We start from the raw sequence: 12,996 nt of genomic DNA on the forward strand, positions 1-12,996 counted from the left end.
GAATGTCTTCGAAATGCAGTTGTTGTATCAACAGTTACCTCGGAGGAAGCAGTAGAGAGAGAAAGGACGAGGAGAGAGAAATTTTTTTGATAATTTGACTAATAGAAAATTGATATATATTTAAATATTAAAATTTTTGATAAGATATACCGTGTAATATAAAAAAGAACCTTATTCTATTGCACTAAAGAGTATTCTTAGCCTATTCTTAGGGTAAAAACCGAGATTTACAAAAACAAGCAAAATATGTTCCATTAGATTATTTCATTTGAGTAAGAAAAGAGAAAATCTTAAATTTTATTTGTTGAAAATATAAACAACAAAACATACAACAGGTATATTAAATAATAAATTTTAAAATTTTAAAAATAGGATGTTCCATTGAATGACAAAATAAGTTTATGAAATTTTAATTTACGAATGGTTAATATTCACAAGATTCACAGAACTGCAGTACTTAGCAATACATAGTGAAACCAAAATACCTAAATACATTAAGTTAAAAACCTCTACAAGTATATGGACTTCTAACTGCCAGTTTAGACGGGATTCTCATTCCCAAGCAATACCATTATTTAAAGTCTAAATTTGACAACTTAACAAGAATCTTATGTCCCTGTATCACTCAATTGACCTATGAAGGAGATAATATCAGAGAGCAGAGGTTGGATTAGAATGAAGCAAAGCAGCAGTATCTTTTTCCTATCTTTGCGATCTTCCTAACAGAATTCGAGCCATCCCCTTTTGAAGTATGGCTGCCCCTATATTTGCTAGATGTTGAAGCCTTCATATTTTGCCCTAGGTCACTTGGTAAGGGTAGTCGCTGGTTTGAAGTCAGTTCAGTTCTATCCAGATGACTGGATGGATTGCTCTCCTGAATAACAAGGCCACCGTTTGTAATGATTGAGCCTGTGGGTAGAAAATACAAGGCTTAAATCTGTAAATTTCAGGTTTAGCATACATATAGATAGATCCAGATGGAGAAATGTAAATTTAGCTTCAAATTTATGAAAGAAACCAGATGAAAAATACAATTTTGGATATAGGTAACAAAAGTGTGAAGTCGAGATGTAAAATGTAGATCAACGTCAGATGACCATAAAAAATATAGGGAAGAATTCAGGTAAGTTAATTGATTGATGACAAAATTTTCATAAAAAGTTCAGTGGCAAAATTCTAAACCCACATACTAAAAGTTAGAAATTGACCACCAGATGCACCTAATCTCATAAATGCCCAACAACCGACAAATGTACTCTTGGAGATAACCAGAATCTCATTCATTCTTTCACGGTTCCATTTTAAGCAATGTAAATCCTCCATGTAAAATAGTCATTTCACTTGAATAAATCTCCACAAATCAAAATACAAGTATGAGACTACCAGTGTGTTCTTGAGATTCTTAGAAATTCATTAATGCACTCTTATCTAAATTTGTGTGTAGATTTGTGTAGGTTTTGTATAGTGAAATGATTATTATGTCTTATAAAACTTGATGCCAGTCAAGTCTACTTTGACTTATTTAGTTGACTCGATGACCAAGTGAAATAAGAGATTATTTTGGAGGTTTTACTTAAGGAGGTGCCCCTGTTAGGAATTCTCGAAACTAGATATATATCAATTCCCAACTTCATTTTGCCAATAGTAATTGGTACTTATACATGTACTCACTGTACCAATCATAAATCATGTAAAGGTGTAAAGCACGATCCTAGCAACTTTAAAATTATAACTATTTGAATAAAGAAACCATACATAATCCATCATGCCAATAATGATGAAGTGTAAATGTTATGAAACCTAGTCATGTCCTATCCAGTACGAAGTGAACAGGAATGCAACTGTTCCACAGAAAAAAGAGGATGTAATCATGATAAGTTTGCTGCATAAGCAGCTGAAAAAAAACAGTATTATTAACATTTAACTAAAAGGGAACATGCATGTGTGGGGTCTTGTTTAATGGACCATAATGACAAGGTTATGCATAAATTTGCTGGAAAATTTGACCCTTAAGAAGTCATATGCACTATAACCACAAATGATGGAAGGTTGATGAAGACGAAACAGTCTTATTGCTTGAGTACATTATTACATATATCTCAAGAAGGATGCACAAGGATATTTATGCAAATTCCTTATAATATTACAGGAGCAATACCAAATCCTGTAAGTTTGCAATTAGTAAAGATGAAATGTAGAAAGAATTATCCTTAGAATGTCATATCATTAGAACCAAATGATAGAACTGTTAATGAATGCTAAAACAATAGTATTGCTAGATTACATATTTCTCAAGGTTGATGAAGACGAACAATCTTATTGCTGGATTACATATATCTCAAGAAGGATGCACAAGGATATTTATGCAAATTCCTTACAATATTACAGGAACAATACCAAATCCCATAAATTTGCAATTAGTAAAGATAAAATGTAGAAAAATTTATCCTTAGGATGCCATATCATTAGAACCAAATGATAGAAGGTTAATGAATGTTGAAATAGTAGTATTGCTAGATTACACATTTCTCAAGGTTGACGAAGACGAAACAGTCTTATTGTTGGATTACATATATCTCAAGAAGGATGCACAAGGATATTTATGTCAATTCCTTATAATATTATGAAATGGAACAATACCAAATCCGAAATAGTCTTATTTCTAGATTACATATATAAGTTTGCAATTAGTAAAGATGAAATGTAGAAAAATTTATCCTTAAGATGTCATATCATTAGAACCAAATGATAGAAGGTTAATGAATATTGAAACAGTAGTATTGTTAGATTACATATTTCTCAAGGAAGATGCATGAGCAAATGTATGCAAGTTCCTTACACAATTACAAGAGAAATTCCAACAACCATGAGTGCTATGAGTTTTCTCTTAAAAATTAAATTATTAGCCTTGGAATAAAATTGATATACCTGGTGGAGATGGCACAATGAGCACCTGATTCGATCTGACTGGTGCAGAAATATTGAAGTCATATTTTGTGCGTTCTTCTTGTATTCCAAATCCATGATCATTTCCAATATTCATTAATAATGCAGCAGGATCAAATTCATCAGAATTTATTGACATAATGCTGGAATCGTCTGAACTAGCATGTGTATCTGGACTATATAGATCATTCAGTTCCAAGTATTCTCCATTTGAAAAATCACATATATCATATAGATTTTCAGAAAAATTCACAGATGATACAGGTTCATTTGGCCTGCTTTTGGACAGTGCTGATTCCCCTTGATCTTTCTCAGCGACAGTCTGCATTTGTCACAAATGGAAGAGAGTAAGTGCTCACATCAAGTTAATGAATGAATCTCTTAAGTTTTGTAAGCATGTCTTCCAATTCTGTGGCAAGCTCAGGTCACGGCATGCTAGCATAACATAGAGTAGGCATTGCTATCATGATGGATTAACTAGTTATCTTGATACACAGGAACAAAGCTTCCAGTGGTGAACAGTATGATCAAACACACTAGGGTGATCAAGCAGCCCGTGAAGACTGGCAAGCAAATAAAAAAAAATCCATAAATTATATGCACAAAATATATGCTTTTAGTAAATGTTTACAATCAGATTAAGCCCTAACACATAGAATCCCTTTTTGATTCAACTGCTTTCAGATAATTCATTCACAATATCCAACTTTTTCTTCTCCTGTCTTACTGAATTATTCTCCTAGAGCCCCATTCCATTCTTAACATAAACTTCCTTATCTATGTCGATTTTCACACACAATTTATGGCGTGGCAAGCACACAAAGGATGAAGAGACAATCTAAGTGTTGAAATATTCCATATGCTAGTTGCATCTCTCACTTGATCAATTCAATCTATATCTCATACTCAATTTTCTCAGTCCTAACCTACATGATATTTTTATTGTTGTTGATGATAAATCCCCCTTTCTAAACATAGTAAGTTTGATATTGTGTTTCAAAAATTTGGATGCAACAGTGCGTCATGTATCAGATGTGATTCAAAGTCAAAAAGAGACATCAGATTCAGTCTCCTAGAGGTGGACTAGCAGTGGGGTTTTTGCAGTAAAGCGAACGTAGAACTTCCTCATTTATAGCCCAAATGTGCAACAAGTTTCTACCAGAATGTGAAAAAATTCCTCTTCAAGGAGGATCAAGATACTTAATTGGTTGGTGGCCAAAGACAGAATTCACACCAATAGTTAATTGTTTCTCATGGATGACACGCTATGCATATTTTGCAAATACCATGAAGAAACAATCGATCATATTTTTGGAGGATGTTTATTCACTAAAGTTCAGTTGGTTCTGACTTGCAAAGGCCACCAGTATCCAATGAAGCAGCTAATTGAAGACCTATTTGAAGATGAAAGAGCAAAAGTCACAAACAACTGTCTTGCTACAATGGCTCAAGCTTGGATGTTGACAATCTGGATACACTGTAATAACCTGAGATATTCAGGTCACAAGATTGGAGAACACCACCAATTTCTAGTTGGCTTCACCTTTGTACAGACTGGATGAGTGGACTCATGCCGAGGAAAAAAATATTGTTGAGAAGCTCCTTGGCAGGATGGAAAAGCAGGTTTACTACATATTGAGGAAGTACTGGATTAAAGACAGCAGCAGATCTACCAAAGGGTGAACTGAGGGGCTGTGAGGACTGATTCTCAGTTTAAAATCCAATTTTCTTCAGTTCTATTATTAGAGTTGATGTTGTTGCCTAGTTACTCTCTGTTTTGAACTGCTGTGGCATATGCTCAGCATAGGTAGATTGTCTTCTATTTTAGCATGTCTGCACTGTCAGGTAACATGTACTGAACAACTTATATATTTTATCTATGCTAATCGTATGAGTCTCTCCTACAGTAATCATCTTTTTTTTCATAAACAGAGTGATTCATGTATGTGCACCGATCCACACTAAAGCAGTGATTGCGCTGATCCTTATTATCTGTGTGTTTTTCTTTTGGATTAAGATGCCAAGTTGCAAGACTTGGTTTATGCAATAGAACAACATTGTTGTTGCGAAGTTGCAAGACTGGGTCTATGCAATAAAAATGACAATAAGACATGTTTGCCCTATTTATTTGAAGTTAACTATTTTGGATCTTATCTCACCATTTATACTTTGTCACTTTTTTACTTAATTATATTAAATAGAATTTTTGTTCATCTCTCATCTATCTCTACCCTACAAACCATCAGTTTGGAAGCTCTCTCAATTTAATCATTCTCTATTTATTTTCATCAATATATCCTTGATAAATGATTTCCAAGATATTTAAAACTCTTATTTATGACATTCATCTTTAAAAGACAAAAACACTAGGCCTATCAGCTTAACATTTTTAAAAAAAGTTTGCATTAAATAGATAAAGTGTAAGATAACTAATTGAACTAGAGTTTCTAAACAACAATCAGACTCCAAGGTCTGCAAAAAAGAAATTGTTACTCATTTAGAAATGAATCGACAAAAACTAACAAGGCAAGAACAACTCTGTTACTAAGAAATATATCATAACTATGGGAATGAGAAAAAAAAAAAACTACCTGAGAATTGTGGGAACAATTCCTTGAAGCCAATTCTCTCTCTTCTTGTTCTACAAGGTTTGGTAACATGTGGTCTACATCCTCACCATCTAATCTGTCTGCATATGCAGAATAATTTTCCCAGTGGATTGCACGTCTATCACTTTCAAGAAATACTCTATACAAGGAACTATAGTCCTGAAAAAAGAATTGAAATGGCAAGTTCTAAAACATTAATGAGGTTATACAGTAACTATATAGGAAAAGAGTGGTATGGATATAACTTCTTGAGTACCTTTGAGCAATTATGCCCATTCAATGAACTAGGTTCTGCATGATATTCATGCATCACCCACCCAGTTCTTTCTCCAATAGGTGATTTGCCATTAAAAAATTCCAATGTTGTTTTCCAACCAGAACTGCAGCCACTTGTGAATATTCTGCAATTACCTGTTTGCCTCCAATATCCAATTCCTGTTGTTTTTGAATGACAGTATCCTTTAGGAGATATTCTGCCTTCTGGATTGTACAGGAACAACATCTCTTCTGCATAATATTGACCGTACCAGTTTATTAGTATAGTTAAATATCTAATGAGGACATCATATAGCAAAGCAGAGGGAGGCTTAAATACAGAAGAAGCTTGCCGTTCAGGCATAACCTTGACTCATAAAAATAACAATATAAGGCTTCCTGACAGATTCACAGCAACCCTTTTGAATTTCATCAATCGATGTAATAATCTGACATTGAGGATGCCTTTAAGTACCAAATGCATTCCATTTGATTGCCATTTTTTTCTCTACTGGTATGCAAATTGATGATCAGCATATTAGAAGCCCAAGCAAATTCACAGTCTGATTAAAATTATGACAATATTTTTTTTTCCCTTTCATCCTGATCAAACACACAAATTCTTGCCACATGGTCTTTCTGGATAGATATTCATTACACTTACAGAATCATGTATGGAAGATGTACAGACTCAGCTCAATCATTCATTTACATATGAACTGATTGATCTACTGGCTATAGATCATCTGAGAAACTCAAAAGTAGAATGCAATACAAGTGAGGAAAAGCCAAATTACATCATTCTTTCTAGATAAGTGATCAAGCAGGTGGAAAAGGTGTGCTTTGTACTTTTGTTACATAAAGACAAATGATATTTGATGCCTACAACCTCATAAGAATAGTAATGCTGCACCCTCTAATCAGAAAGATAGCATTATCAACTTATTTGATATTGAGGTGTCTGTAGAATCAAGACTGGAACATAAGCTATTGTGATTCAACTTGCCAAAGATTGAAGCATGGATAACCAGCTAATATATGTATCTTACAACTACTCATGTTTGGCTCACTTTGAATCAAAACTTCAGAATCATCACCTTCAACTTTTAAGACATGGATAGCTAACCTAAGTTTACATTACCTACAAAGAAAGCCTCAAGTTCCCTGATGTTTGGTCAAATTGTTTGATTTCCAAATCTTCATAATTAACAAAAGTGAGAATCTTAAAAGCTACTCTAATATTGCTAACATTAGTTCTACGGAAGAAACTTAGCTTATGATCCCAAACACCCCTTCCTGTGACCTCCAGGATATCCTCTAAGTCACTAAACTCTTTTGCAATATTTACATTTGCTGGAAAAGTTAAACACTAAGTACGAAGCGGAAACTGAAAACAAAGAAGACAACCCACCTCATAAGCCAATTTTTAAAAATTCAAGGAAAATTCTTATAATTACTAGACATTTTCTTTAGTTAGATCACAGAGGAGAGTTGACAGCCCAAGTGAACTAGATTTTCTAGTTGTAGTCTACATAATCATTGTCAAGAATTGTATAAAAGAGAATTTTATAGCCTGCCTATGTCACTGAAACCATCAATCAGCTAAGACAATTTAAATTAATAATTGAAATAAGTAACACAGCCCCTTTAAAACTCAGAGCATGAGCGCTATACAGCCCAAATTGGCATGAAAATAACCAAATGCAACATAAGCATCAGATAACAAAAATTAGAACTAATATTCTCTTTATCAAGTAATATTATAGTTTTGCAGAAGACTATATGTAGTTTCAATAACCTAAAATCTCCATACATGCAATCTAGAGGGTCGTACATATTTTAATTATTTGACAACCAAATTTATAACCATGAAACGAGAGCCATTTAGATTCTTAATCTCTATACCCCTACTATTCCAAGAAAGACTAGCTTTTGCAGATCAAAATTTACAATTCAATACCTTAACTGCGAAAGCAACTATGACAACGATACAAAACAGGCAGCTCAAGGATAATCCAAAGCTAACCAGGAATATTCCATGGTTCAACATCGAACGGGTTAACATCAGTGATGACATTTTGTGGAGTGAGATCTCCAGCTTGCCTTCCATTCAAGAATCGTACGAGCTCTTCATCTGTTGAATTGATATTAATGTCCACTGGAACAGACTCAGCCACTGAAGGGCGCAGGTTGATCCTAATTCAGCAAGCGCGACCTTTAGTTACGCTACAGGTTGCTTATAAAATGGAAGAAATCCTTGTTTAAGGGAAACAAATAAGTGAACAGAAAAAAAAAACTTCCAGGACGTTTATTGATTGACGAGCAGAGATCTACCATAACACAATAAACGTCACAACAGAAAATTATCCTCGTCTGGATTTTCTGTACTTGCCAGGCTGACAGAGTACAAACGGAGACCAAAATAGATAAAACAAAAATAAAATGATTCCTTGTGTAAAATTCATTCAAAATCAACGAGCGTTACAGAACCATAGAACCAAAATATATACATACACGTTTGCTCAAAAATAAATAAATAAAAATAATTTATTGGAAAGATCTTAAACGAATCGCTTCGTTCTGCGGTATCTGGAGATTGAATTAAAACTCCACGAAAAAGAAAGTTCTTAAATTGCACCCCAACCGCATGAATATCCACTTACCTATTAAATACCACGATTCGAAACCAAAAACCATAAACAAGTTTCGATAGGATCACTTGACACTTGTAAGCTTCTGGGAAATTCTCTTATTTCTCGTAAATCTCGACCAAAATTGATCCCATCAAACAACACCATCGACCAAAAAACGCTACCAAAATTCCAAATTCTCAACAAAAGACAAAAAAAAAAAAAAAAATCGATCTAAACAAGAATCAATAGATTCCCATCAAAGTGATTGCACAATAATGGAAAGGCACAATTCTTCCACAAAGGCAGGAATCAAAGAACAAACTCTGATACGATGCTCGAATAGCTCCCAAGAATCAAATCTCAGACCGCTCGAAGAAACCGAACTGATACCTGAACGAAAGAAAACCTTGAGAGACGAGAAGAGCCACAAGGAATCATGAAATCCAACCTGGAAGCACCCCGCATCGCTCGATCCGAACTCCAACCGGCGAAAATAACGAAAGAGGCGGCAGCAGGGGCGGGATTTATAGAGGACGAGTGAGATTCGGCACCCCCACCCCCAAGGTTAACTCAACCTCCCTGAGTGCGATGCCGCCACCGACGTGGCGTGCCGCGCTCACCCATGGCCAGCGACGTCATCTGCAATGCGTTACCGTTAAGTGCGTCATCACAGCTCAGCGCCGTTATTGAGCGTACGGAATGTCTTAAAGCAGGTAAACTGGTTGGAGCTCGAAAGAGCCGAACGGCCGATGACTCGTTGACCCATGCCGGCGTCGATGACGGCGTCATGGTGGCCAATGCCTCGCATCGACGCTACGCGTTTCGGCAGTCAAACCCTGCTCTGGTATTGGTTATTCTGGTCCTGGGCGGTGGGACGGTGGGGGCCGCAGAGTCCATGCCTGACTGACACATCAGGCAAGAAGCTCCTTTAAAGATTTTTTTTTTAAATAAAAAGTTGATTTCTTGCGTTATTATCACTAGTTAACAAGGTGACAATGATTATATTAACAGATCTTTTACTAAAAGCGCATATCAATTATAAGGTGCATGGCATGCTTATCTACCGACGTCGGGTGTTTAACCGCAGATCCGCTGCAACCCATACTCATCCTTTGCAATTGACAATTCAAGTAGTAAATCGCAACGTATTTGAAAGATTATCACTGCCCCGACTACCTATCGGCCCTAGTCAACCGTAATCTGCTCCAGTCCACCGTCAAATCTTGACTTTAATCCGATCCGTTCGTTGAGATTAAGATAATGCGATCGTGTGTAATAAAAGGCGGCATTTGCTCGGTCCCGACGATTCAATGAACAAAGCCACATTATTTCTTAGTTTGGATTTTTTTTTTTTAAGAGGACTGATCATATTTTCTAATTTCCATAAAGAAAATACTGTTACGTAACTGTTATTTTTAAATAAAATAAACTAAAATTCCATCTTTCAAAAAAAAAAAACACAGGGCCACATCATGTGGAATCTAACCTGGATTCACATTGGTTCAGAAACAAATTAAATTTTATTGGAAACCGATAGGTTTGGGAGGAGAATAAGGAAGCACCGAGTTTCCCGTCAAAATAAGGAACAGAGTAGAATTTAGTCCATGAAGTGTGCTTTAGTTCCACCAAAGTACGTTTCTGGTTTGAATTGCAAAGCATTTATGGGTCAAAACAGTGTTCTAGCTCTGGGAATTCCAAAATTGCATTACTTTATTGTTAGCAATAACTTGTTTAGATTGTATTTTCAACATGTTAATTATGTGGATTTGTGATGAGTGATTCCTCAGATTGTGATATTTTGTCCTTGGTGTAGACTTAACACTCCCACGGCCACCTCCCTACCCCTATGTGCATAAACACCTCTACATATATATTCATTCATAAATTATAATAATCAAGGCCAAGCTAAAGCTATAATTATATAGCCACTATCACTAAATGTTAAGGGAATAAAAACAACAAAGAAAGCATACAAACTCAATTTCGCTTAAACATGAATCAGTTCCATGTTGATGCGAACTCGAAGACATCTCACAACCATATGATATCAAGAATGATAGTCTGCCTGAGTGTTGCATCACTACTTTAGGCAGGTAGTGTGAATTAGGAATAATTGTAGGAACTGAAATGAATTGGCAACTGATAGGAGGTAGAATATATACTGGATCTGATGGAATCCATATATATCTTTACAATTGTACGATATTGTCCACTTTGGGTTCACGCCCTCATGATTTTATTTTTGGACATTACCCAAAAGGTCTTGTACCAATGAGATATTTTTCATCTTATAATTCTAGGATCTTTTTCATATATTTTCAATGTGGGACTTTGATTGTATTCCAACAATCAAACAAAGGATCACTGGGAGCCCCTCTTTAACGGTCTCAATAGACCCCTTATTTGTACAGATCCCAATCGACTTGCCCCCTTAACGGTCCAATGGACTCCTTATTGGTACGAATCTCAACAAATCCGCCCCTTAACGGTCCCAACTGACCCCTTATTAAGAGCCCCCACGGTCTCAACAGACCCCTTATTGGTACAGATCCCAACGGACTTGCCCCTTTAACGGTCCAACGGACCCCTTATTGGTACGGATCCATCCCTTAACGGTCCCAACTGACCCCTTATTAAGAGCCCCTACATATGAACTCACTCTGATACCACTGTTAGATCCGATGGAATCCATATATATCTTTATAATGGTACGATATTATCCATTTTAGGTCCACGCCTCATGATTTTGTTTTTAGGCATTACCCAAAAGGCCTCGTATTAATGAGATATTTTCTATCTTATAATTTTAGAATCTTTTCTATGTATTTTTAATGTGAAACTTTGATTGTATTCCAACCTGTTATGTTATGGAAATGAAATGTATAAGACCACCCACAAGTGTACTTGATACCTAGTTGATAGAGTTGGCAATACAAGAAATAGACTCAATAACTATTTCTACAAGTTATGAATTCATTTTCTTTCTGTTTTAAAAAAAAATTACCGTCTCATTATGGAACATGTTCTCAAGAAGTTCATTGACTCGGTTGTTCAAATTACATAATTCCTCTTTCTTCTTGGGTTGTGGACAAAACATATAGCCTTTATTTAATTCTAAGCGGACTTGTCTCCATTTTCTTCAAAAGGACGGAGGCCAAAGGCCTAATAAAACTTATTCGGTCTCCATAGAAAAGTTATAATTCACTCTGAAAATCAGGCTTCTCTAAGGCTAGCTAGTCTAAGAGCTTCTCTGGTGGCTCTATCAAGCTCTTGCTACTAAAATGACACCTCACTGTCTCCAATTAATCTCTTCCCAGCATATTCTTTAGCTGAGCTTAAAAGTCTAACAAGTGGGTTCAAAAGTCTCTTGAAATCTGGGTCGAAAATTGTTGTTTATGCCCAGGCCAATTTCTCCACTAGGCAAATTCCAAAACTTACTTTCTAATGTGCCCCAGCATCTAATCAATTAGTGTTTGCAGGACTCTGGAATAACAAATCCTTAACCTCTCCCTGAAAAACTCAGGGTTCGAGTTGGGGACAACTTGCTTTCCACACTCTTCCTTTGCTAGAGAGATGTCTCCTGCATCTCTCTTCGTTCGTAAGAAAAATAAACAATTTCTCTTTCAACTGAACTCGTTATCAAGTCTTTCCTCGTACAACCAAATTCTTGCATGAATTCTCAAAGGATGGAGGAAAAAGAAAACTGAAGTAAAGTATAACGAGAGGTGCTCCTGGTAGTTTTCTCCTGGAGAAAGGTGCCTAACCATACCCATTCCTTTCACATATCTTGGTTGTCAAATTAAGAATGCATCTCTTGCCTTTAGCAAGTGCCATTTGCATTAAAACAAAGCCTATTATTTTAACGTATGAGCGACAAAATTTAATTTTTAAGTGTGATGTAATGTTTTCTATGGTAGAGCAAAAAAACAGAATCATTATACCATTTAGATTCCATTCCTTGTTTATTTGATATTTGATGAAGGTAGAATGAGAATGTGTTCATTCCTGAATTAGACCGAACCATTCTGATTCTTATACCCGAAATCATCCATTATATTCCACCGTTTCAAAGTCATCGAAATTCATTTACATGATTATTCAAGAATGAAGTAGTAATTCCTCAACGACATGTACTACTTATATAACTGGTACAATATGTATCATCATGAGACAATGAATAAAGTAATACTGAGTGAAAGAAGGAGAATGAAAATGCCAGAGTTGTTTCATTGTTCAACCTTCAACTGACTCCAATGAAAGGAGTTAATGAGGCAAAAAAATCAAAAAAAGAAAGAAAGAAATACCACACACAATCTTCCATTAAAACAGCATCCCACACCACTTCATCGCTGACATGCTCATTCGTTCGGATCACAGTCCCCAACTGCCATGAAAGGTATATAACTAGTGCCACTTAGATTAAATGGATTCTTGACTTGGGGCTGCTGAACTTCAATGGATTCTTGATTTGGGACTACTGAAATTGATGGCACCTAAAAGTAAAAGCACTCAATAACGCTAGCTATTTATTTCCACCCAGAAAAGAAGCATTC

The 12,996-nt window shown here is 35.6% G+C and overlaps 1 protein-coding gene across 2 annotated transcripts; it reads right to left on the bottom strand.

Annotated features, from left to right (window-relative positions):
* Positions 1-471: 471 nt before the first annotated feature.
* LOC141828525 (NAC domain-containing protein 13-like) lies at positions 472-8,950 on the bottom strand. Of its 2 annotated transcripts, none has more exons than XM_074715967.1 (6): positions 8,892-8,950; positions 7,837-8,006; positions 5,812-6,062; positions 5,538-5,714; positions 2,929-3,268; positions 472-909 (listed from the first exon to the last, which is right to left on the bottom strand). In XM_074715967.1, the coding sequence occupies exons 1-6, from the start codon at positions 8,906-8,908 to the stop codon at positions 671-673; spliced, it is 1,194 nt and encodes a 397-aa protein (XP_074572068.1). In that variant the 5' UTR covers positions 8,909-8,950; the 3' UTR covers positions 472-670. The 2 variants fall into 2 exon arrangements, with proteins under 2 accessions (XP_074572068.1, XP_074572070.1); XM_074715969.1 differs by having other exon boundaries at positions 8,834-8,922.
* Positions 8,951-12,996: the final 4,046 nt, after the last annotated feature.

Source organism: Curcuma longa, chromosome 4, assembly GCF_044706935.1.
Source record: "Curcuma longa cultivar G26 ecotype Majalengka, Jawa Barat chromosome 4, ITB_CL_G26_1.1, whole genome shotgun sequence".
Taxonomy (NCBI): domain Eukaryota; kingdom Viridiplantae; phylum Streptophyta; class Magnoliopsida; order Zingiberales; family Zingiberaceae; genus Curcuma; species Curcuma longa.

Coding starts and splice junctions, on each gene's coding strand:
- LOC141828525 (XM_074715967.1), bottom strand. Junction 5,715..5,811: donor ATGGGCATAATTGCTCAAAG/GTACTCAAGAAG, acceptor TTCTTTTTTCAG/GACTATAGTTCCTTGTATAG. Junction 910..2,928: donor CATTGTGCCATCTCCACCAG/GTATATCAATTT, acceptor TTCTACCCACAG/GCTCAATCATTACAAACGGT.